At 36.4% G+C, this 26,847-nt stretch overlaps 1 protein-coding gene and 1 non-coding gene across 2 annotated transcripts in view; one reads left to right on the top strand and one right to left on the bottom strand.

Moving 5' to 3' along the window:
• Positions 1-24,310, top strand: part of AGGF1 (angiogenic factor with G-patch and FHA domains 1) — a 27,190-nt gene extending 2,880 nt beyond the window's left edge. The window contains 16 exon segments of the mRNA XM_005427280.3: positions 357-381; positions 384-485; positions 487-534; positions 879-975; positions 1,425-1,630; positions 2,941-3,087; positions 5,302-5,490; positions 14,155-14,506; positions 16,049-16,160; positions 17,399-17,450; positions 19,426-19,527; positions 19,877-20,042; positions 20,287-20,369; positions 21,304-21,431; positions 22,295-22,394; positions 23,215-24,310. Of these exon segments, the coding sequence (XP_005427337.2) occupies positions 357-381; positions 384-485; positions 487-534; positions 879-975; positions 1,425-1,630; positions 2,941-3,087; positions 5,302-5,490; positions 14,155-14,506; positions 16,049-16,160; positions 17,399-17,450; positions 19,426-19,527; positions 19,877-20,042; positions 20,287-20,369; positions 21,304-21,431; positions 22,295-22,394; positions 23,215-23,415 (2,110 nt within the window). The 3' untranslated portion in view covers positions 23,416-24,310.
• Positions 24,311-25,468: 1,158 nt separating this feature from the next.
• On the bottom strand, positions 25,469-25,597 carry LOC115948596. Its single transcript, XR_004082403.1, has one exon. It is a non-coding gene; the product is annotated as a small nucleolar RNA SNORA47 (small nucleolar RNA).
• Positions 25,598-26,847: the final 1,250 nt, after the last annotated feature.

Raw genomic sequence — 26,847 nt, 5'->3', positions numbered from 1 at the left:
GGAGCTGGCTGGGCTCTCGTGGCCTGGGAGGGGACAGAGCAGGTTTGAGGTCTCGAGTCAGAGCTGGGTGGTGAGAACGGTAACACTTTCTCTACCACAGGGCTAGATTTGCAGTCAGAAGGAAAAATTACATGTATCAGAGGGAAAGAAGTTTATTGAACGAAGTGTGAGTTAAAGGAAGAGTGGCAAAACTTCTCTGTGAATGCTTATGGCAAAAGGGGGAAGTTTAGGGGAGCCCTCGTTGCGGTATATAGCTTGCTTCCTTGTGAGGGGAGGCAGGCAGGCAGCACTGATTTCCTCTCTGGCAGAAGCCGAGGGAATGGCCTCAAGTTGTGTCAGGGGCGTTTTAGATTGGATATTAGAAAAAGGTTCTTCACACAGGGGATGCTTGGGCAATGGAAGAGGTCCCGCAGAGAAGCAGTCACAGCACTAAGCCTGCCAGAGCTCACAGAGCATTTGGACAATGCCCTCAGGCACATGGCATGACTCTTGGGGTGTCCTCAGCAGGGCCGAGAGTTGGACTCGGTGATCCTCGTGGGTTCCTTCTGGTCCAGAACATTCTGTGCTTTGTAAATGCCACAGTCATCAGTGCAGAACAGTGATCGTTGCTTGAAATCCAATTTTACGGGGTGGGCATTTAGGAATAACCTCAGTTAAGTTTCTCTGCTCCTTTGTGAGCAGAAATCATGTGTTTCTTTATGCCAACCATTCAAGTACAAAATTGTCTCCTGCCAAACAAAATCACTTGAAACACCTGTCATGTCATTATGTTTTGTTTGAATTACGGGATGTGAAATAGACTGACTCTCTTTTCTGAGATGGCAGACCACTAAAATTGGTAGCAGTATTGTGTTTTTAACATGTAGTTTTTCTTTCAGGTAGAAGAACTCACTAAAGAAATCCATAATAGAAAGGAGAAAGATACGTCTAGTGTAGAAGTACAGACAGAGGACTGTTCTGCATGGTCACAAGCAGGTAGAGAGGGTGCTGACTGTTTAAATAGGGATATAGAACAGTATCTTGGTTTGAAAATGTTGTAATATAGAATACATTTCAAGTCTGTATCTTTTGCTGAATTAAATTTCTTAACCTGACATTATCTTTCAGACCGTTTGGTATTCATTCAAGGCATTAATTCAGGATAAAACGTAGCGTGGACTAGCAGAATTCATGGCATTGTAATTTGTTATATAGTAATCTCATGTTGCAAACATACACGCTTTACCAATTTTTGAAGTGTATGAAAACAAGAGGTAGGATTGAAATAAATTCAGAGTAGAGGCACTACCTAATTGATTTGATTTTCATTAGACTACTTAATTGTATAAATTTCCAGTTTAAGATTTAGCATCCTTAAACTGCATTAGTAAAATACTGCCTTGCTAATTTATGCAACTTCAACTTTTCTTTCTCTTCCCCGGCAGATTATTACTACTATGAAAATTATTACAATCACACTGATAGTCAAGATTGTCCATCTGAGCTACCAGTGCAGCACAGTCATGAGAGTGAAGGCACTGAGCATAACTCCACAGAGGAATCGGAGGCAGGTGTTAATATTCCGCTGAGGAAGGATAGCGCCAGAGCTATTGAAGGTGGAGAAGAGGAAAATTTCGTCCAGAATTCACAGGTTTTTGGACTGTCTGGAGTTTTACCAGTTTTGAAATCAGTATTCTGTTAATATTCCATCTAAAAGATGTGCTTGCCGTCCTGAGAGCTTTATATAAAAAGATTTTTTGTGATGTTTATTATTCCGACCAGCTCCCGGCACCGGCAGCACAGGTGGGCTGCCCCCAGAAAGCTGCCCAATCCGGGGTGCAGCTGCAGGGTACGGCAGCTCTGCGGCTCAGGTGGACTGCAGACTGTGCCGAGGGTAGGGCCAAGGATCAAGGAGAGGCCCTCTGTATGGTTTCCAAAGAAGTTTATTCCCGGAGGTTCAGTGACAGAAAGGGCAAACTCAGCTGCCCATGACAGATTATAAGGGGGAGGAGGTCTCAGGGAAGGATACAATCTTAGACCAATTGGGAGAAATTGGGGGTGGAACACAAGGCGGGGAATACAATGTTTAAACCAATAAGGGACTGCAGGGGAGGAGAATAATTTAAATCAGCGGGATTTCAAAGGATGCAAGATTGATAGGGAAGCTTTTAGAAAAAGAGGCAGGCTTGGGTAGGGATTGACATTCAATTGGAGGAGAAAGAGGGAGCAGGGGGGCAGATCTTTGGAGAGATGGGCAGCCAGGGCAAACCCAACAACACAGGGGGGAAAGGGACAATCCATCAAGAATAAAATATGCTATAACAGTACAAAATAAGAACGATTACAAAACTGACTGCTAGAAATACATTACAATTAAAAAACACAATGCTTGTACTTCAAAACTAGTTCTTTTTGTAGTATGTTCCAAGTGGAGCACTCTCTTAGATTTGTGTCTTGGAGTTTGAGAGATCTTGTAAAAAGGCATATATATCCTGCATAGCCATGAAGTGAGATCTTTTTTTCAGCATAGTATGTCCAATATGTCCATGCTGATTTTCTTAAATAGTGCTTTTTATTTTTTCTTCCATTGACATAAGGAAGCAAGCTATAAGGAGAAGAACATTGGTGGTGGGCTTTTTTTGTTTATTTTGTGGTGGGTTGGTTTTCTTCCCTGCTCTTCAGCCTTCTCTTAGGTCAGTCAGTTTACTGAGTTTGTGCATCTAGCATCTGAAATGGAACAGAGGGCAGAAATCTGTCTTAGGGATGCTCTGAAAGATGTTTCTTGTGTGTATATTTGGTGTGAGTCACTTGAGTAAAGCTGGGGAAAAATGAAAGACGCAGGCTGAAGTCTTGGTCCTGTTGAAATAAGTAGGAGTTTACCAGTAAACCACAGCCAGATTTTTGCCTTCTGAATCAATCCAGGTTCACAGAGCACTTATCTTTCTTGCTTTTTGTTATCAGGACACAGAAGAAACTTCAGTACCAGAAGGTTCTTTGGCAGAGAGCTTGAGAGCTGCTGCAGAGGCTGCTGTTTCACAAACTGGATTTATATATGATGAAAATACAGGATTGTATTATGACCATAGCACTGGATTCTACTACAATTCAGTAAGGATCATTTCCAAAATCCTTGGGATTTTTTCTCCATCACAAAAGTTTTGTTTGTAAAAGTTGATAAAAGCAAAGAACTAAGATCCAAGTTGATCTTATGTTTTGAAAAACAGGTTACTGAAAATGAGTAGTGTTAGAAGTTTCTTAATTAGTTTATTAATTATTTCAGTCAAATTAAAGGCTAAGATGCAAGTTTAGATTTTAATTCTGGTTTTTTGATGTCTCATAGGTCTTTAAGTTACTTGGAATTGTACAGATTATATGCTATGAAGCTGATCTGTAACTCTTTCAGACCTAAAAGCTTGAGCTTAAAGATGTCTTATTTAGAAAAAAAACATATTTCTGAAGTCAGTTGCTTCTCCACAGTGAAAAGAGTCTTGGGAGAAAATACACAAAATGTTTGTGCTATTACTGTTACCAACTAGTTTGATTCTGCAGCAAAAGAAACCCCTTCTTTTAGAAGTGTTAGAAGAAGATTAGATGATGGGTTAGAAATTCTTAATGGTTGCTTTTTGATGTTTGTTTTTATATAGCTTTTGCAAAGGTTTTCTTTTTGTCCTCTGAGGTGTGTTTGTATACATATACAGATCTGTGGATAGATATGTATACACTGTACTGCACTGAGAACAGAGAGTTTGTTTGCAGCATTATATTCAACTCAGCTGTAAAAAATGCATGAGGTATGCGACTGTTTGTGTTCAGGACGCTTCTGGACTTAGTTTTTAAGGTCTTAAAGGATACCATTGGTTTTGACATCGTTTGTGGATATAGTTATACATAAATGTTTGGGGCTGTAGATTACAGTTCATGGTAGAATTATCCAAAAGAATATCTTTTCTTGGTACATAAGTGTTCTGAATTACAGGAAGTGTTCTTGCGTTGGGTTTGCTGGCAAAGTTCTGATGATGGGGCCAGGGTGCAGAGGTAGCCTGTCTGAGAGAAGGCCAGGGGCTGCCTGGACATGGCTGGTCCCACTGCAGGGCACAGCACGGCCATCAGAGAAGCTGGTGGTGCCTGTCTGAAACCAGTGTAAGAAGGGGCATAACTGTGCACAGTGGAGTCTGTAGGGGGGGTGAGTGTGAAAAACAGCCCTGTGAACACCAGGGTCAAAGAAGAAGGAGCAGGAGGAGGTTCTCCAAGCAGCAGAGCAGACTGTGCAGAAACAACTCATACTAGAGTCCTTGGAGGATCCCACACAGAAGCAGCTCCTTATGATGCCTTCTTTGGCTACCTAAACACAGAGACCAGACAAAATCAAGGGAATAAGTAGTTACATTTATTGAAGGGCCTTTAGGTACTTTTAGGGCAGCCAAAGCCCCCCAAGAGGCTACACACAAGAAATGGACAACAGGTCATGGGTTTTTATATTTATATTAGTTTGGTCCATTTGCATTTGGGGGTTAATCTTCCATTTACAGTTTCAGGTAATGAAGTCATTTACCCCAAGTTTGCTTCCACCCACGGTTCACTTTTGTTTACATTTCTTGATTCCCAGGCCTGGAGAGGAATTGTTTTGTCTGGCCAAAATGGGAAAGCAGCAGCTAACACTCTATAAGGAAGTTAGAGTTATACACTAATGAACTGCAGGATTACAAATACATGAAAAATATAAAAGCTAAAATCCTAAGGCATCAATTAGGGGACTGGAAAGCCCATGCCAGAGCTCAGAGCACATCTCCCTGGTAGGAGCTTCCCTGGTAGGAGGTGTGGCCTGTAAAGGACCCATGCTTGAGCAGTTCTTGAAGATCCCATGCTGGGCAGGGGAGAAGCAGCAGCAGAGAGGGACTGTTCGTTAACTGACCTCAGCTCTTCTACTCATTTCCCTGCACCACTTGGGTGGGGGAAGACAGGGAGAGGAGCCGGGAATGAAGTAGTACCATTGAGCTTGTGAAAAAAAAGTGGAAGAGATGTTTTTAACTTAATCCTTATCATCCAGCTGTATTTTAGCTATTTCCAAGTCAAATCTGGCTTGCCCATGATAGTGACTTTCATCTCTTGACCCATGAGTTTTCCATCTTATTTTCTTTACCAGTCTTGTGCAGGAGGGAGAGTTGACAGAGTGGTTGGATGGGCATCTGGTAGCCATCCAGGATCAAGCCACCACAGTTCTTTCATTTTATCAAAATTCAAATGTGGTTCTTTATTAATCAGATGCTTCTTTGAACAGTATTTTTATTGATGTGATAACATTATTCTTCATTTCTTATAAAGGAAAACCAACTGTATTATGACCCAGCAACTGGAATTTATTACTACTGTGATGTGGAAAGCGGCCGATACCAGTTTCATTCACGAGTGGATCTGCAGTCTTACCAGGCCTCTGGTACTAAGCACACCAAGGATAAAAAGGGGAAAAAGAAGAGAAAAGAACCCGAGTGGATTGCTGCAGATGAGTATAAGGTAACCTCAGAACTGATAGACAGAAAATGCGAAATTTGTTGAGTTTTTGTCCATGATGCAATTTACAGGCTTTGGGGCTTGGTTTTATGCAGAGAATGTGTGCTTTATTTTTTAAACTATTTAAACATACTAAAACTCTATACAGCAGGTTGCTAACATGTAGTTAGTGTTCAGATAACTTTCCCATTGAGTGATTAAGAATTAAACTTTTAACTTGGATCCCCTCACTTTTTCAAGATTTTTTAAATACTACCCAACTGTAAAGGAGTCTAAAATTGAGTGTCAGTGAAGTTTTTTGAATAGCAGGCACACTAGAATGAATTCAGTGTTTTGTGGGCTGGATTTACATCAGAAATTCAGTGGCAATGTGTTGGGTTTGGGATTTTGACTTATGATTTGGTGTTGTTTTTTATATTTGGTTGGGTTTTTTCAGATTCACATTATGAACCAAAAAAATGTAAATTTTGAAAATACACTCGTACACAATCCTTTCTCTGTGACTGCATTCCAGAGCGTAGTCCATTGCCATTTTACTGTATCTCTGCTATAATTTGGGATTCGTGTTTCTGAAGTTCTATTTCTTTGCATATTGTGTTCTCCTATTGATACTTGCTTACTGCATTTTCATTGTCATTAGTGTGTGGATAAGCTGTACATCTTAATAAATGCCCATTGTAATTAATACGTATTTTAAATTACAAAATTTTTCTGAGTGCTAAGAAAGCATACCATGTGGTGTGCTGTCTTGAAAAACATTACTGACTCCTAAACGCCAAGTACTAACACAGCTATTAAACCTCAGGAAGCATTTCCATTATGAACGCTTTTACTGATGTTGAGTTCTATTCTGTCAATTTTTTTTATCACTTTAAGATAAAATTGAATCTATTGATTTCTTTAGTTTGAATTCTTTTTGGTTTGCATTCTTCAAACCTATTGCTTTAACCATTACATAGTTTTATTATATAGGCCTCAGACATGCAGATTGGTTAAAATCTGAAATAATTACATTACTGTCCAGATACCCATACGTAATAGTCATATAACATCAGTGCACAGTTAAAAATTTTAATCAGGAGCGAGGTCATCTGAAAGACTTGAAAATGGAAACTATTTACATTTAGAAAAAGTGTAATTAGGTTAAATGGATAGTGGTTGTTGACTGATAACACATTTTATAAACAAATTGTGGCTAATGCAGGAATTTCTGCTCAATGAGGAAACTTCAAGCGAACCCTTCCATTTGGAAAGCTTGATCCGGGTACTTAGCAACACTAAACATAACGATTCTTTAGACTTAAGAGAACAGAGCTATTGCAGTGAAAGTGCAGTTTTACCAGCACTCAGGTTCAGGGCCTGCTCTGTGCAAATGCTGAATTAGCATTCTGCCACTCTCAAAAGACATTGGTCAATACAGAACTTTGTCCATCATGTGTTAGGAAATAATCACAAAAAGCTCATAGGAATAAGTCTTCTTCATAAACTGATTAATAGATCTCTTAAGTTTAGTTCTGTGATGAACTGTTACCTAAACCAACAAGAGTGTTTATAAAAAGTTCTAAGTCGTGTATAGTTCTGACCTATCAAATAATGTCAACTACTTTTTAGACTCCCATCATAGTCTGCTTCTGTAATCTCATTATACTAGAAATAGAGGTTTGTCTTACTTTATACCAATATTTTTGTTTAGATAGTCTGTTAACAGATCTTTTCTGTGAGACTTCCACAGTCACAAGGTAGGAGGTAAACATCCATTTTTTTCTAGCCTGTTTTATTAATGGAAAACTGAGTACTTTGCTTTATTTGTGAATTAATTTGTTTCACCAAAAAGGTAACAGGGAAAACATTTAAAGTATACTGTAGTGCACAGATCTTTTCTTCTGTGAACAGGGAATGAAGGCCTGTGTCAAAGAAGTAATCATGGTATTTTTTATTTTTTAAACAAAAACAGGGAGAATACAAAGTGAAACATAGAGCACTCTCCATTTTAAACTTCAAAAATAAAATAATGCCCTTTTATTAGTGCACTTCTTCATAAATGCACTGCTGGATTTAGAAGAAAAATTTACTGATATAGTTTACATAGCTGAGTTAAAACATTTTATTTTTTTTCTGTGGTTATTAATCACTTAAAAATTCTATGTTACATTAATATAAAAGATTAGGATTTTCTAGAATAAAAGACAGTATTTTTCTGTTTTAAAATTGGAAAATTAGTTTATAAGCTGCACAGCGAAGTGCATAGATGCATGGTATTTTTTGGCAGTATAGTTGTTGTCTAGTTTAGTCTTGTATTGGCAAAGGCCCTAATTAGATGCTTTTCTTCAAACTTACTGCCCAGCCTTCTCCCTTTTTTTTCCCTGAATGCTGTTTAAATTATTGAAGTTATAACAGTGCTTTTGAAGACTAGTACATCATTACTGCTTTTCCCAATTGATTATTAAATTGTGCTGCTAGCCCGAAAAATTGCCTCATTTCTTGATCAAAGTAGGTTTTACGTATCTTTCTACAGGTAGGAGGTGGGTTTGGTTTAATGCCTGGGCTGTGGACCACTAGTGTTAAGAAAGCAGGGTGTCCTTCTGGAACATGTCATTCACCCCATGAACTTTATAATTCTTGGGTGAAGCTGAGGTGGTTTATAAGAATATCCATGTAAAGCAGGAGAAGACAGCAGTACTTACAGAATCATATCAAATTTTTCTCTCTTTTTCAGTTAAAGGAATAAATGTGAATAAATATGTATGGATATTTATAATAACTTAGAAATTGTTAAATACAAGAAATAAGAAAATTTAGCAGTTACATTTGTAGATTATCAAGCATATATTTTTAGGTAGATGGTATTAGTAAGCAATGATTTTTACCAAATCTTTTTTGCGTGTGTTTTTTGAATGACTTAATATAAACTGAAGTTAGTACCTTTTTTTGTTTAAAAAACGATTGTAACTGGAACAATCCATTAACTTTCTGTTTCTGGTCACAGGGGGGTTTTTTGTTGTGGTTTAATTTCTAGCTATTGTGAGGAAGTTCATGTACTCAGCTATCTTACATACAGTATTTATTTGTAAGTGGAAAACTAGGATACTTAACACTACAGAAATGGCAAATGAGTTGTCGAAAAATATTGTAGCATTCTTTAAAAAATCCAATATAATTCTGAGAATGCAAAGTATAAAATTAATATGTTAAAATATTATTGCATTTTTTAAAAGGTGAATAACCTTTTGAAAAACAAGAGAATACTCATCAATGTTGGCTAATATGAATGTAATGCTAATTGTAAAAAACAGCAGAGCGGAAAATCGTGTGCTTACTATCACCTGGGGAATGTTCCTAATTCATACAAGAACTTTCCTTAAAGACATTATTGCTTTTCAGTCACAAACTGAAACTATATTACAAATAGTTTTCTTTTGACTTGTGAAACAAAGTATGCTATCTCTACTTGCTTGTTTTTAACTGGCAATCAGGATTTTTTTGCCAGGATGAAGTGCTCGCCTCTGTACAGGTCATGTAAAAACACTGGTAGAATACCTTGAAACTTTTAGACATGCAGTTGAGTTCTAGTATCTTTTTGTAGGGGTAGGTCAGAAAAAAGGTGGGACAAGAAACATGGTATTTTCTTCTGTACAAGAAAAACCTTTAAATAAGTAAATTTTGAAAGGTTTAAAAATTTTTTAAAAGGTGACATAAGTGATAATAGGATCCCTGACCCAGTATCAACATCCAGGGCTTCCATACTGTTTGGAGAATAGGCTGTGTGAAGTAGTGATCCTGCAGTTCTACTTGCTGCATTGGGGGTGTTAGAAATACATAGGAAAATTCAGAAGGAAGTTCTGACACATGCCATTTTTTCCCATAAATTGTTTTTGGTTTTTTTTTTTAATTTTCAAGCTACCACCTACTAAATTTTATTTCAGTGTGGTACTCAAAATTAACTTCTACCGTGTTCTTTTTTATTATAGATTCATCATAGCTACTTCTGTAGGAGAGGCAAGGTGGTTTTAGCAGTGTTTCCCATAGAACTCTTGAAGAAGTGACTTTTTACTTTTTTTATCACATGTAGTTTACTTTTTGCTGATATTCATCCCATCTTTAGGTACGTCAGTTGACAGAAACCATGGCTAATCTGAAGATTTCTTCTTTTGGATTGGCAGCTTCTGGTAAAGGTAGAGTTGAGACAACAAACACACATTAGTCCATGGATGTTTACCTTTAACCTTGATATTTTTATTGAAGAAAAAAGAATATCTAGTAATTGATGTTTGGATATATTTTTTTCCTAAAGGAATTAATAAATCTTTTAAAGCTATTTAATCAAAATACATTTACCTACAAAGTAGCTTTGAAATAGATTTAAATACTTTGTAAGTAACATCTGAAGAAAACTTTGATGCCATTCTAGAATATTTGGGAAGAGAAGTATTTAGCATCCCTGTATAACATAAGGGTCTGGACTAAAGAAACTACTCATTCTTTAGGTACGGTTATTTAATTCAGAGCTGTCCACCACCAGTGTATAAAATGGCTCCTGTATGCTGTAGGAAGAGGGCTTTTTCCTGGCCTTTAATTAGATTTTTTGCACTGGAAAATTGAGTATTGTGTAGAGTGGATGAGAGTAACTGAAGTACTTGTGGAATGATTTTAGCACATGAAAGCTTAGTCATTTGAGTGAAGGAGCTATTTTTAAGTGTTTGAAAATATTTCTTTAGTAAAATACTGAATTTCAGATTAATTTCAAATTGAGGGTGTCAATGCTAAAGGTGTGTTATTCAGTCCTGTAGAAGAGTGCTGAGAACAAATGAATCTGCTAAATTACCTACTGAACTTCTAGCAGACCAAAAAGCAGGCTACACATTTGAGAAAAGTTGTATATATCTATATTTCTCTGCTTTGTATAAAATAAGTTTAGAAAAAATATAGTTTAAAAGATGCAGTTCTTAGAATTGAGCTAATTATGCTCACAGTAATAAGTTCCCATGTATGGGGATGCTGAAGAATTGCATGAACATGCATGGTGATCAGCCATAGTACAGAAAAATTGAAGTTTTGAAAAACAAAATGTCTTGTTCTGTAACAGTAAAGGAAAAAGTATAGTTAAATGCTTAAAATACTTTGAAATTTTCATTAAAACCAGTTAAATGACAATGATAATATGTATTTTCTAAGTAGGACAGTCTGCATTTCAACAGGTCATTGTAATCAGTAGTTTGTGGCATATTCTCTATAAGGTAAAACCATCAGTTCCAGTCACATAAGCATGATTTGTTATTTTTATAAGATCAGTCCTCATGGGATACATAAATATCCTGATTTCAAAGTACTTTTGGCTGACTTTGTCAGGGATGCAGAAATATGAACCAGCTCAACTGTGTAGTTAAAAAATACTTCATTATCTGTCAGATTGATCGCTTCAGCTTAGTGAGAAAAATCCCAGAGATCATGTGGTAATACCCAGTAGATATAAAGTTTTTCAAACCTGGATCACATTGAGTCTATCCCTCAGTCTAACTCATGACTGTTGGTGTCAGTCTAGATGCATTGGGCAAAGCAACAATGAAAAAATGTATGTGTATGAAAAAATATCATGGGGTAAAAAGTGGTTATAATCAGCATCTGCTTGCATACTTTGTGTCTTTGTGGCAGGAGTTTGGGATGAAGAGTTAGATAGTCATTGAGGAATTAAGTACATTGCTAGAATTTACAGCGTTTTTCAGGGTACACTAGTACCCTGAAATTCTACACTAGTATTTACCAAATTTTGTGCTTACTGCCAGTTCCTGGTGACTCTAAGTCATCACTCTTTTAAGTGATGACTCTATAGAGGCAAGACATTAGGTGCTGTTTGCCTAGTTAGACTTTATTACATGCTATGCATGTTCTGTGTTAGTACGGGTAGTCAGCCATAGTTACTCTAGTCAGCAGCTGAGCCCCAGGCAGCTGCTTACTCACTCCACCAGCAGCAGGATTAGGAAGAGCATTGGAAGGACAGGAGTAAGAAAACCTGTGGATTGAGATATAGCCACATGCGCAAACAAAAGAAAAAGCAAAAAATTAATTCACTGCTTCCCTGCCTGGGCAGGCATCCCCAGGAATGCAGGGCTCCAGCACAGGTAATGGTGACAAAGGCCAAAGTCTCAACATCCCTCCTGCTTCCTTGTCCCTCCCCCAGCATTTATTGGTAAGCATGATGCCATGTGGTATGGGATATCCTGTGAACAGCTGGGATCAGCTATATAGATTTTGTCTTGCTTCCAACTCCTTGTGCACTCCCAGCCTACGTGCTGGTGGAGTGGTGCAAGAAGAGGCCTTGGTTTTTGTAAGCGCTGCTCAGCAATAAACTAAAAACAAATCCCTCCATAATCAGCCACATCTTCAACACAAATCCAAAGCACAGCCCTACACTAGGCACAGTGAATAAAATTAGCTTTACTGCAGCCGAAACCAGTACATAGTCACACACAATGGAAAAGGATTTCTGCAACACAAGATTGTGTCAAATGCTATAAGGTTAATTCAGTATCCGTATGCTTAATGTTTATACACTTTTCCAGATGTGCATTTTAATACAGATCCTTGAAATCGTGAAGTGCTCAAAATCCATATTCAGTTTCAAAATTCTTTATTTCATACAAGGTTTTCAAATGTGAAGACTGCATTTTTATCAGTACTTAACTATTTAGTTTATTTGGTTTTTTAACAGTTTAATGCAGCAATTGTGAAAAAATAGAGAAACTGCTGAGAAGAAGCTTAATGGTCATATTGGCAAAATCATAGAATGAATGTATGTGTGGAATCCTTGGTCTGTTTATAAGACTGTTTTAAAAATTCCTGTTTTCAACACAGAACCGAGAGTCTTTTCTTTAGTAGCCAGGCTTTGAAACACCACCTTTTTACTTTCTAGTTTAAAATATCTGAAATTATGCCAAAAATCACAGAATGTCACGGGGTTCACTGTGGAATTTAGTGGTTGGAACCTTGTACTTGGGCATCAGTGCATCACAGTCATGTCTTGTTTCACCTTGTGATTTGAGCAGATGGTGTAGCTTCTTTGTTTTCAGATTAGATTAGTACCCTGAGCTACTTTGTTAGATTACCCTGTAATAGAAGTAATATGTTTCAGAGTGCAGAACACCTTGGTATGTTTGGTATCAATATAATACCTGTACCAAACATAAATATAGACAAAGACAAACACACTGAAAAATATAAGTCATAAAAGGAAAAATCAGATTTTCCAAAAATATTTCTAATGGAATTAATGTGTTTGACATGTCTAAACTGTGTAGGCTTATTTGTGGCAAGACTACTACTTTTTTTAAAATAAACAATGTTACACAGTGACCTTCCTATCCTGGTCCTTTCTATTCAAGAACTTAAGGGGTTCAAGGAGGAGGGCTAGTGCATTATAGAGAAACCACGAACAAACCAATAGTCTTTCAGTTAAAGCATAAAAGCATTGGTTTTACCTGAGAACCTGCTGTCTTACTGAAGGTGTTTCAAAGGTACGCTCTCCTAACCAACAGCTGAGAGGAATTCTTGTGTTTGTCATAGTCTGTAGCACTGATGCATTTTAACAATTCTGAAAGTGCTTTAATTTCCATTATATTAATATTCACATTATTTCACTTATCTTGAAATGGAAACACATGGAAGAAGGTCAAGGATGTATTTTTACCTGTTGTGTTGAAATATTTGATACAATTCAAGGCAATTGAATACATTTACTCTGAACTCAAAATGGCACATAATTTCATCTGAGATTTTATTTATCTTTTAAAGATACTTCTGTTCTTCTTTCTCTGTTGTCTATTTGTTTTCCTTTTATTTTTTGACATAGTTGTCAAGCTACTAGATTGAGAATTACATTTTCAAGGTACTCTGGCAAAATTAATATGAAACCTCAGATTTCTCTGTTAAAAAATGTTGGGTTTTTTTTTCTTTCCTGATGATGAATTAAGTGGAAGTGGAAGAACCTGTAATGATCCAATCTGTCTGATATTCAGGAGAGAAATTGAGAAACTTTTTGCAGTAGAAAATGGATTTTTAGTATAACTATTTCACATAGCATAAGTTAAGCTTGTACTCTGTCTGCTGTCTTGATCAAAGGCTCTGTTAAAGATGTGGTTTTGAAAGGAGGAAGAACAGGTCTATAGTTAAAGCATGAGTGAGCATTCCAGATATTCTGTACTCTGGTAATAAAAAAGAAGACAAAAACAGCAGGAAGATACAATGAAGATCAGTTTAAAGACCTTCTAAGCAAGTTGCAAGAATTTAATGAGAGGGACAGAAGTGAGTATCATAAAAGCAAAATAGGAAAATATTCAGAGTGATGTTGTACAAGTTTGAAAATGAGGACAAGATTCTAAAGTTTCTAAACATTTCTAAAGTGTGAGAAAAGAGTGACATTTAGAAGAGGAGTAAGTGAAGTTTAGAAGAGGAGGGCAGTCACATTTTCCCAAATAGAAGATGGTCTCAGACACATCTAACAGGATGTGAGAATATTTTCACTGAAATGTAAAAGTTCTGCTGACTGCATGTGTGAAATAACTATTTCTTAATAGTTCTAAAAATAATTCTTCCTAAGTGAAGAATTTACTTCCACGCTATTCTTTAGAAAAACTCAATCTGTAAAGACTGTAACACTGTATAACTCCCCTCCAGGATTTGGACACAGAAGAGCAGAAATCATCTAACAGTCTGAATTGCTTTTCCACCACCGAGCAAGTAAGTTCTACTGAAGAAGATGAGTCTCCAAATATAAGAAAGAAGACTAAAATGGACACAAAACCATTAAACAGTCTAACAGCCAAAGAATCCATTTCTACAGATGGTATAAATTCACATTTGCACAAAAGTACGCCAGATGCACCAGTGTGTACAGATGACAGTAGAACAGCAAACACAGAGAGTGAACCAGAGGAAGGTGAAATTACAGATTCTGAGTGTGAAACCTACAGTGAGGAGGAATTAACAAGCGAAGAAACTGGTGATTCAGAATACTCAGAAAATGAAGGTGAATTATTGTGGATTATATATGGTATTACTGTATTTTTCCAAAAGTCTGTTAAAAAAAACAGTTTGGATAATTTAAAAAATATATATATAAAAGCATGTTACTTGAGGTGCTTTGAAAACATGCTATATGTTACCAGCATTTCTTTCCCTCTCTTCACTTGTACAAAAGTAAGTAGTAGTTTCTGTAAAAGCTGTTACTGATGTAACGTCTGTGCTTGTGTAAAAACCTCAGGGATTCCAGAAATTTTGTTTGATTGGGAAAGTGAAAGGAGAAAAGAAACTCTAAACCCTGCTAAAATAGGGGTTTTAGACCAGTAATTCACAGTAATTCTGTGTATTGACTCTCTTAAATTAATACACAGTATTTTTTTATACTGTTTGTAAACCATTGTGTGCAATTGAATGCAAAATGAGTCTACTGTGGTGAAAAGCAGTATGGAGTAGTCAGTACTAGTTGAAATGCTATTTTGTGTATATTCCAGTGGCAAATTGTGAGAAATGGATATAGACAGAAAACCTGTATACTGTTTTATACCAAAGTGTTCTACTAGATCATTAAAAAACAAACAAAAAAATGAAGGTAACCTGTGAAAGGCTTGAGGCAGCCAGTCAGAGCTATGTATGTGCAAAGGATATTCCAAATCACAGAATCCATAGAAAACTGTATTGTAGCCTGTGCCCTGCTCACAGTTTATTGTCAGTTTGTTTCTTATGTTTTCATTACTTTACTTAACTACTCAGATTGTGGGTGATTAATGCTAACCAAAATGTGTTTGCTACCATCAGGCTTTCAGACTAAATTGTCTTTTCTTAATATGCAATTTGGCAGTAATACTGAAGTAATAAAAACTGGGGACAGTTTCTCTTCCTCTAGTACCTTTTAAGGTAGTGTCTTCTCATATCTGTCTGCTCCTAGCTGAGGTCACTGGAGATTGATTTACAAATGTACATCCAAGTACAGAATTCATGCAGTTGTCAGAATATAGTATCTTAATATAATAATCAGGCAAAAAAGATATGCATCTGTAGGTTCTGTCGATTATTTTTTCTTATCCATGTTGATGAATGGCATTCCTAAGAGAAAAAAAACAGTAAAAATGCTTTTGACATAGAAAGTGTCAGATACAAAGTTTGATATGCAGTAGGTCTCTGATGTGGTGAACAAAAAGGTGCTCCCTTATCTCAAAGTAAAATTGTTTTCTAATCTGTAACAATTAATGATCCATAAATTTATAGTATATTAGTAAATTTTGTGAATGTATATATATTTTACTGCTGTAACTAAAGAGTTGTCCACATGTAAACCAGAATTAGGAAAATATTTTTAATACTTCGGTGTGCACTCAACCTTTGAAACCACAATCTCATCAAAGTTTTCTCTCAGATGTTGTTACATATTTTTAATGAAAGTTGTATATTATTCAGCCAGCTAAAGGCTGAATGTTTTTCAGTTTTTTGAAAACTATAGACCATAAACTTAAAACTGAAATGTGTTGGTAGTAATGGTGGTGGTGATTTTTTTTTTCCTATATAATTATAGATGAAGAAAAGATCTGGCCTCCTTGTATCAGAGTAATTGTAGTAAGATCACCAGTTCTACAGACTGGGTCACTTTATATTATCACTGCTGTGAAACCTGCTACAATTGGAAGGTAAAACTGAATGAAATTTTTTACATACATATATATATATATATCTCAAACTACCTCTCTTTAAAAGCGGTGAAAAGCACTTAGGATTGCTTGTCTCTACTCTTCATGCTTGTCTTCCTAGCCTGCAGCAGTTGTGAGGAACTCTGAGTTTGGTTAGTCCACAGTAAGAAATTCAAATCAGGTCACATAACATGTCATCATGATAATGTAACAGCATACATACTTAATGCAGCTCAGCACACCTGAATAGTGATAATTTGATGTTGTGACCGAGTTCCAGTGGCAGTACAACTGCAAGCCCTTCTTTGAAAACTTGTTTCCTAGAAAGTAAGTAAATGTTGTCCCAGGCCACTGAAGTACATTTTTTTTCAGAAATGGAAGAATGCCCTTCAGAAATCTAGGATCACTAGACTTTCTCACACCTTCCAATTTCATTAGGGTTTGTTCATTGGCTTTAGATAATAAGCTGGTTTGTGCTAGACTGTATGCATTCTTACAGTTCTAAACCTGTTTTTTTCATTGTGGATGATGAATTTAATGATGATGTAAAGCTTTCTTCCATGCTTACATGAGAACCTTACCCTGGAAAAGCTGTTTCTGTCTAATGCTGATAGACACGTTTTGATTTCCTCTTAAAGGTTGAGTCATGTATGTGAAGCTCAGCAGACAACTCTACTTTGGATTTGCATATAGGTCTTTTACTAGCTGTATTGCTTCTTAATCCCTTAGTATAAGAATGTAATACACAAATCCCTTCTTCCTACTACTGCACTGTTCTGATAACAAAAAATGGAAACAATCCAAAACTCACCTTGAGTTGTAGAGATTACTTTGTTTACTTGTATTACCTGCCTAAAGCGACCAAGAGTTCAGGTTCACCATGGAACACGGACACCAAGATGCACTAAAAGAGCCTGAAGGATGCAGAGTTCAGACTGTTAAAGGCATTGCATGACAGTTCAGATAGAAATATCAGGTTTATAAATAAGAATTTATTGGTACTCTTTACTCATTTACTAATCATCTGCTTGGTATCATTTATACAAATGGCAGAAAGGACCTAAAGCAAGTCTTTACATTGTGTATACAGCAACACAATGTTTTCTATCTGTAAAAAATTCCAAATAGCTTTGAAGAGAAATATGATACTACAGTTCAACTGAAATATACCTTTCATGAGCCACTTAAAAGACTTACTTATACTTTGTTGTGATTTGTATATCAACTTGCCTTTCCAGAGAAAAAGATGTTGGACACACACTTCAGATTCCTGAAGTTGGAGTCAGTAAGGTAACTCTTGTTCATGTCTGCTGAAAGGTAGATCAGAAGACATAAATGTATAAATGAAGCTTTAGATTTTGTGGCTTTAAATTTGGAACATCATGTTAATTTTTTGAAAGAACTTTTGGAATGAGATATGGGTTTAGCCAGACTTGAATTTAGAAAAAATGAAAACATATACTATTTTACTGAATGGGAACTTAACACAAACAACAGTGTGTTTTCAAAATCTTTGAGTCTTTAATTTTGTAGTTATTGAACTTGAGGACAAACCCTGTTATGTACTAATGGTATATAAAATTTTGATGTCAGATAGTAAGAATTTCTTTACCAAGTAATGCAGTCCTTGCAGTTACGCTCAGAGCAAAGTGGTTTCTTTTATTTTCTTTCAAGCAACTGTGGAAATTATGTACAGGGAGTTTGAAAAATTAACAGAATTCCTTTCAATGGTAGATTGAATGGAAATTTTTGTTATAAATCTGTGCTCTGTTTTGCTAAATATTTCAACACAGACCCTAAATACAGCACTCCTAATAAAATAAAACTGTAGATTGACAAAGTTGTGTCATGCAAACAAAAAGTTAGCTAAAAAAAAAATCTATGAATGCAAGTATCTCATGAAACACACTTTACTGTGTCTATTTTAAATGCTAGTTCTCATTAATCAGCTGCTATATTCCATACAGAAAAATTTCTGGAGTAAATATTTCCCTGATATTAATAACTTTTTCAGGCATGTGTTTGAAACTGGGCAAATAAAGAAGCCAAAAGACTTTCATTTTTCTGTGATGTTACCATTTTAGTACTTTACAGGTACTGACAGTTTATATAAGAAGTTACTTCACTTTTTAGATAAGGAGTCAAAGGTGAAAAGATAAATTACATATCTGCAGAAATAAATAGTTAGGTAATAGTTGTTTTCCTCACTGTTCTTACTTTTTAGCTGTGATCAACTTTGGTGTTTGCTTTTCTTGAGTGGAAAATGAGATTTTAAAAAAAGCTACACCCTGCAGATTTAACCTCTTTAGATGTTTTGGTTCTATTCAGTAAAGCAGAAGTAGAAAATAAAATGTCTATTGAATGAACTAGTCTGCATCATTATGGGAGTGTAGTAAGAAATGCTAGCCAATCTTCAATTTTTATTTTTTCTTAACTGAAAAACAGCAACTACAATTGCTCTAAATTGTCAAATTTGAAACAGTCACTTTTCAACAGCCACTTCTCTAGACTTACTGTTTTTATTGGAAGTTCTAGTAGGTTGGAGAAGTTGATACTTTGGTTTGTTCAGTGGCCTTTTTTGGAGGTAGTACATATCTTTATGAATTTGGCTAGGAGTTGCACCTTTTCTGGTCTATGGGAGCAATACCTATACAGAACTGCAACAAGACTGAAAAAAAAAAACCAAAAAGAAAAAACCCACCACATTATTAGTCTCCATATCAGAAAGGAGATAAAAGAAACAGTAAAAGATTGGTATATGGATTGTGTCCTAAGTATTAAGATGCAGGAGAAGGTGAGTTATGTGAAAGTTACAAAAGCATGGTATTTAGGGAGTTATTTCAGATACGAAAGACCAAGTAAATGGAAGCAGAATGAGATCTGTTTTTAAACGAGAGTGCTATAAAATAAAGAGCAAAAAGCCTATTATTTAGAAGAACGTTAAGAAGGTTATATTACTGAATCTTGCAGTTCTTTAAGTAAAGCATACTTGTCATGTTGGAAGAATACAGTTGTCCAGTAATGAATCAGCTTATGACCAAAGTCATTACATTAACTGTATGCATTAGTTCATAATGTTGTGGCCCATTCATTTACATTTCACAAGAATGAAATCATAAAATGTGAAAACTTTATTAAGTTAGAGTACCAGACCCACTCATTTTAAAGGTTTCAAAATATATTCTGAAGTCTTACTGTAAAATAACATTTAAATTGTTAAGTATTCACTTAACAAGAACATTTAACTTAGGCTTCTATGTGTCAGTTTCATGCAGAAGTGTATTTTGACCACGATTTGCAAAATTATGTTCTTGTGGATCAAGGCAGTCAGAATGGAACAGTTGTTAATGGAAATCAGATTCTCCAGGTGAGTACCTACTGTTTTAGTGCTTTTTATATTGCAGAAGACTAATCTTGTGGTAATTTTAAATGTTTTATGGCAAATCACTTACAATGCCATTGTATGTCTTCTTTCATACATTAATGCCTGCCTTGGTTCCCTTCTGATTTTAGCCACTTGGAGTACTTAATGTTTGGTTATGCTAGGAAAAATCCGCTATGGTTACAGCTGTGCTAGAGTGAAATACCCACCCTAATTAAACAGTTGCCTATGTTTGTGAGACCAAACTGAACCACTGAGTTGTAAGCAGTGTGCATGAAATAGTGTGTCCTTCATGAGTTTTTAACTTGCCTGCTAAAACTTTTGTTTGCTGTAGCCTAAAACAAAGTGTGATCCCTACATCCTGGAGCATGGAGATGAGGTGAAGATTGGCGAAACTGTGCTTTCTTTTCATATTCACCCTGGCAGTGATACTTGTGATGGATGTGAACCAGGACAAGTTAGAGCACATCTTCGCCTGGACAAGAAGAAAGAGTCTTCTGGTTAGTAATATTATCACAGGTTATATTTTTTATTATGGCTGTTTACTTTATAAAAAGAAATTCATTCAGTTTTCATATAATTTTCTTGTCAGCTTGTAGTACTTGTACATAATGATGTATTTTTTTTCTTGGTGTATGTGTCTATGTATAATAATGTCAGAACAAAAATTCTCTCCTTTGTTTTATGATTCAAAACATTGTTACCTTAGTAATTACAAATTCAATCCTGTGTTCTTCCTTTTAGTTTGTCCAGCACTTAGCAAAGAAGAGAGAGAGCTAGTCAGAAGAAAAGCATTAAAACAAATACGGGTAAAATATGGTTTACAGGTGAGTTTACAGTAGAAGTTGATTAAGTTTTTGTAATCTTGTGGTTCTTACCTTTTTTTAAGTACTTTGTGATTCCTATTTTAAGCCAGAGACTTTGTTGAATAAGGGACATTTTCAAATTCCCTTAAACTTATCCCTGTTTGTCTTTTGTGCCCTAAATAATTATTCTTTACAAACCTCTACAAAGAAAGATGATGATAAGAGGACATGAAAGTTCCATTGAAAATTGAAGGTCCTTTCAAAGTGTACAAGATTTCTGATCCTTTGTTAAGATTTTGCAAGACACTTCGTTTTTATGTCTGTAGACTAAGTTTTCACTGAGTTGCAGTCCTGTCTTTTATTTGGAAAGAAAACATAATAGCAACTGGAAAATTATGGAAGGGAATGGGAATTTTTTCAGGTTTTTAAGTCCATAGAAGAATAGAAATATGAACATACAGGCAATATATGTCTTCAAATTACTTCTGTTGTAGCATTTTAAATGCTTCCAGCATTTGTACTAAGTATTCATGTAAAAAACAAAATGCCGTCATTTCTATGAAATTCTTCAGGTACCAAAATAATACTGATACAGAATCCATAAACGTACTTAATTCTGTCATTTATTCTGGAAAAAAAAGTGGTTGCTGAGGAACAGGCTAAATGGTTATATAAAAAGCCAGTGTCATGTGCACATGATTTTCTGCTTAATATGGAGAGACTGACTCTTTGTACCAAGAGAAGATTCAAAAGAATATTATTTTATTTACAGCTTCTGAGAAATGACTGAATTTGGCAATGTTATGTGATTATGGCAGTAATATGGTTTACAAAGTATGCCTGTAAGCTAAGAAAATACTGAGGACTGCAGATTTTTAGAATTACTAAAAAAGGCTGAAGCTCCCATACTTTTGCCACTCTCTTTGTCTTAATGTGATTAAATCTGCTCGGAAAGAACACAGAATATGAAGACAACAAGGCAGTGAAAAATCCAAAGTACAAAGACAGAGCAGGAAAACGCAGAGAGACCGTTGGAAGTGAAGGAACCTTCCAGAGAGATGATCGTTCAGCTTCTGTTCATATGTAAGTTGGGGGTGGGGGAAAGTATCCCCCATGTTCCTCTCTTGTGAATCTTTAAAAAAATAATAATGGAATAAGTATCAATTTGTTAGTAGCATGCAATTTGTTAAATTACAAATAACCTGTGTATGTTGTGTTAGGAAATCTAGAAAATTTTGAGTTTTTCACACTTCCCATTTCACGTGCTTTTATTTATTAACTCATCACCTTCCATATAAAAATATATGGAAAGTGAGGACTTAAGGATGGCAGTAAGGACACTTACATCACTTCTTTACCAACTCAAAAAATGTGAAGGACTCCCCAGCTGCATTAGTGACATCTTCAATAATGTCTGTTTTTCAAGTGGTTCAGTCTTTATTTTTCCTATTCAGTTCCAGTAATAGTGCACATGCAGATTTTTCACCTGCAGCTTCTCTTGCTGTCAATATCCAGCCACTCACAGGAGCTGTATTTACATACCTCTCAAATGACACTTGATGTTCCTTCAGTTGTTACTTTGCCTGTGTAGCTGTAGTTGGGGTTTTTTTTAAGAAACATAAACTTGTAGGTGCGTGAGAATTAATAAAAGGAAGCGTGAGATGACAAAATAGGTGGAGGAGGATGATTTGGCAGCGATACCACTTTTTCCATATTGTTGTAATCCTTACCCTCCTACCTGTGATGTATCTTTTAACTCCTAAAGCAAACAAGTAGTTCAGGAGGTTTAAGAAAGCTGATACTGACCTGAGGCTTGTTCTTCTGTATAGCTCGTGATGGACTGATTCCTGATTTCTATATGTATGCACATTTCTGTTTTTCAGTATTTGAAAGCATACTCTTTATATTAACTCTTGCTCATCAGTTATCTTAAACTTTCTTCAAAGTGAAATCAGCAACAGCAACAAAGGACATAAAATGTTGGAGAAGATGGGATGGAAGAAGGGGGAAGGTCTGGGAAAGGATGGTGGTGGCATGAAGGATCCGGTAGGTCTTTCTGGTGTTCACTTGAGACAAAAATAATAGTAATGTATTTGTAGTGAAAAGTATCTAATTGTATGCCACTACTCACTTGAAACTTACAAAAAGCCTGGTTAAGAAAGAATAATCTCAGTGGGACTAATCTCAAATTCTTTTTTCTTTGACTAATGGGGTATTTTGAAATTTTTCAGTAGTGTTGTCCCTTCCTACGCTGTGTTCACTAGAAAAGTAAGCAAAGGAAGACAGCTTCTAGCCATTGAATTAATAATCTCATATTTGAATACAAAGTCTGGTGGAAAATTGGAGTAATTTAAGTGATGCAATTTGAAGATTGGTTTAGGGTGGAATTCTTTCTCAGAGGCTGATGTAGCACAAAAATCAAGCTAAATGATGGGCATTGCAAGAGGAAAAGCTGGAAGAAGTCACTGTAGCCAGCAAGTTATGGGCCTCTGTGGCAGCCATGTTAGCCCCATTTTTGTCACCAGAGATGTATGGTCTTCTGGCAGTAGTGCTGCTCAGAGCCACACCATACCCTGTGTTGTCAAACTAGCCAGCACAGGGATCACATGCTGCTCACTCAGTGAGGTGTATTATACAGTTATTTTTGTGGCATTTTGGGACATTATTCAGGACTCTAGATCATAGTTCCAGAAATGGTGATGTGATACATCATTTTCATGGTACTGTTCATGTATGATCTAGGGGTTTTAGAACATAAAAGAGAAGTGCTTGGGGAGAGGGGGTGGCATGTGTATTACAAAACCAGAATTTGTAGTATTTAGAATACCTAACTTGAAATTACAGCAGTATTTCATGTATTTGACAGATCCAGCTGGAGTTACATCAGAAGCATGCAGGTTTAGGTACTAGGAGACCAGCCTCAATTGAAGATGTTCAGCTTGTCCAGAGCAAGAATAAAAAGAACTGGGATAAAGCAAGAGAGAGGTTTGCTGAAAACTTCCAAGACCCTAAATCACAAAGGGATACAGCTAAGAGTACACTTTGGGTTAGAGGAACTGTAGACTGACTTTCTAGTCCCACAGCAAGGTAATTCCTGAGTATAAATAGTTGGGAGAGAATTTATTTTTGTTCTTTTTGCTTTTGCTAAAGCAAGAGTTTGGTTATATGTAAAATACAGTTGTGGAAAACCTTATTCAATATTAACTCTGTTATGTTAATTGGTTTTCTGTAGTCTTCATGCTTTTATACACATTTTTAATATGAATGGAGTTTAGAGGGATATTCAAATTTAAGTACTTGAAAATTATTTTCATCAGAAACAGGAATCTTCTATTGTGTTTTTACACTTCACAGAAAGTTACGCAAAACATCTGTTACACTTAAATATGATACCTTTAACACTTGAACAGTGGTTTAAAAGCAAGATGAAAAAATAAATTCCCCAGATCCCTAGTAAAAAAAGTACCATATTGCTGTTTCTTCATGTTTGCCATGATGTGCTCAACAAGAGGCACACAACTCTTAAATTCACACAGTTCAGTACTAGCTACATGTCTCAGCATACATTTGGCAAAGGAAAAGGGGGTTAAGGCTTGTTTTTAAATGATTCATCATTACTGTTCAAAATACCATATTCCATGAAATAAACTACCAGCATTAGTGAAGAAAACAATGTTCAGAGACAGCTTGTAGCAAAATTTTCTTCTGTGAAGAACTTCTTTGAGATTTGTTTAGTAAATCTGTATCATGCCTTTAAAAGAGGAGGTATGTTCAGAAAACTGCCGTCTGTTTGTATTTATTAATTTCTTTTTCTGATACATCCATTGCTGGCAATGGAGTTTATGCCAGAAAAAAAACAACACAAATAACTGATTTTTGATGGGGAAGGATTTCCAAACTGGAGCTAAAAGACTGGTGTTTATTGAATGTTCCTAAACACAATAAATCATTGTCAATTTAAGCAGTGTGCTTCTTCAAACTGTCTTGTCCATATGTTGGATGGGAATGCTCTTCTAAAATGAGTAAAACTTAATCCCACTTTGTTCAAGTTGAAGTTCTGATACTTGTCCAAGGAAATGTGGTAGTCTCACCATCCTACCAGATCATGCACATAACTGTGAAGCACTGTGGAGTAAAAACAGAACAACTTACCAGCCATTTGTCTTAATCTAGACACACACAGTATAAAGCAAAAGGTCCAATCTATTATTTAAATCATGAAACTTGCCCAAGTTTACAATGTGAAGCACACCTTACTTCTGCAGACAGAAGTGAAGATAAAATTATCCGCACTAAGCGCATAGAGCAGCATAACTAAAATGAGGTTGCTGTTTGCCTTTGTAAGCAGTTAGTTTTCTACTGATTTAGTGATAGACATTTATTGCTTTGGAATAATATCTAAGTATTGCTGTATTATGTACTTTGCTGTTGCATTCCTTTTTATTGGCAACTTCACATTTTCAGAGGCTTTTTCTAGCTGTGAAAAAAAATGTTCTGTAAGTTCTGGTCTGTAGTTGTTTAGTTCACCATATATCTAAAAACCTCTTCCTGCTAGCAGAAGGAAAAAACCCCTCTATGCTAAAACAATGTTTTTGCCCTTTTTTCTTTTTAGTTCTGTAGTCTTCAAAGTAAATCAAACTATAAACCTTATGTGGTGTGAGTAGGAACCATAACTTTCCCACTCCCCACTTATTCAAGTGTAACAGCTCTAAGAAGAGTAAATCAACAAGTTTGCATTTCATGAAGTTTTTGAGGTAAGACAGCATTTGCCTTCTGTGAGAGGCATGGTCTCACACAGTCAAGACTGGCTGCTTTCAGTACTGCAGCTTCCTCTTTCAGCAGTTCCATATAAAGGGCTGAAGCTTAGTCTTGGTTCAGTGTTGGTGCGACAAATCCTATTCTCTCTTGATTCTGCCTAGGGAAGTGGAAAAAGCAGTACCATTAATACACAGATTGTTAATAAAACAACTGGAAGTAAGTTTGAGTAATCCTCATCAAGCAATTGTGCGCCTTTATTGAGTAGGAAGACTTGTGTTGTGCTAAATATGACTTTTCATCCTTCAGTGACCTTTTAAAAATGAGTGAGGTGAAAACCACCAGTGGTGTGCAAGCCTTATGTGCAAATGCAGTACTGCTTTCCCTCATGTCAGAAGGGGAACATGAGTTGCTATTGCACTATTATAATTTTGGAGGCTATAACCAGTAAGATACAGCATAAAGGTTAACTGTCTAACCTTCTCAGTCCTCCAACCATCCTGTTGCCTTTCCCAGCTTATGACACTTCAAGCTGCTTTTTTATACATCCAAAGTCAAGCTTTAGCAGTTTGCTTTATATATAAATACTGTTAGTGAATGCCTATAATCCTAAAATTCTTAAGGATAAAATTAATCAGTTTATATAAACAGTTTTCTGTAGTCCTCACAGTGAATTTTGTCAACTTAGCAAACATATTTCTGAAATATAAAATAAAGAGTAGTAGGTACATTCTTATCTTAAGAGCGGAACCATCCAGCTGGCACAGAAAAACATAGAGTGCAATCAGTGTTGGGTGCAAGGCCCTGAACTATCTGCACATGAACTGCTTTTACAAAACATAACATAGGATGAAACCAGAGTGCTTGTTCCAGCAAAGCTGCTGCAGCTGGTTGTGTGAAGTGAAAGACTGAGTCTTTCTGCCAGCAGATGAATCCACAACAGCAGGAAGAGAGGTCAAAACCAGCATCTTGGTCACCAAGAAGACTGGGACTGAAAAGTCCATTCCAGTGGATTTTTTTCTGTGTGATCTTTTTCCAAGTGCTCTGATTTCTTAACGTGGGAATTTTTTTTCTCAGCGAGTTTCTGATTTCTAAACGAGTTTCATCTGTGTCCTAGTTTAGAGCAAATTTGGGAGAGAGTCCCCAAAGGGGCTCCGGTAGGAAAGCAAATTCAATCGGCCCCTCCCCCCAACTGGTCCGGGAGAAAATACCTCCTTGGAGAAAAGTGGAAAAAAGCTGTTTATTAAACAATAGAACCTAACAATATTAAACAATAAAACCCCTTACCGCTCTAAAAGAGATGACAAACTGAGAAACCCCCCATCCCCAGGTTGCAGCTCAGCTCACTCAGTCTCTGATCAGTCCTTCTGGTGCTGGAATGTGTCGCAGGCCCGGTCCGGCCCGGCCCGGTGGCCACAGGTGCGAGCTGCCGGTGCTCCCCTGGGTGTTCAGTCCAGAGCAGGTTCCAAGAGGTCCAAAGAAAAGGGAAAAAACCCCACAGTCCAGGGAACTTCTTTGCCTCAGCCAGCTAAAAACTAACTAAAAGCAAAGGAGAGCTCTCTGTCCCGCTGTCTGTTCATCACAGACAACACAGTCCAGGGAGAGGAATGCGGGAGAGTGAGTCCAGTGTCTGAAAACAAACTGCACACTTCTTCTCTCCCCCTTCACTCTCTGCAGCAAGTCTTAAAGGTGCAAAACTTACTATGATTCAGCATAAACAAATGAGATGATTTGGGGATAAAAG

The sequence above is a fragment of the Geospiza fortis genome, unplaced genomic scaffold, assembly GCF_000277835.1.
Source record: "Geospiza fortis unplaced genomic scaffold, GeoFor_1.0 scaffold201, whole genome shotgun sequence".
Classification (NCBI taxonomy): domain Eukaryota; kingdom Metazoa; phylum Chordata; class Aves; order Passeriformes; family Thraupidae; genus Geospiza; species Geospiza fortis.
Note: the sequence above shows the minus strand (reverse complement) of the source record. Positions and strands in the feature narration are given on the sequence as shown.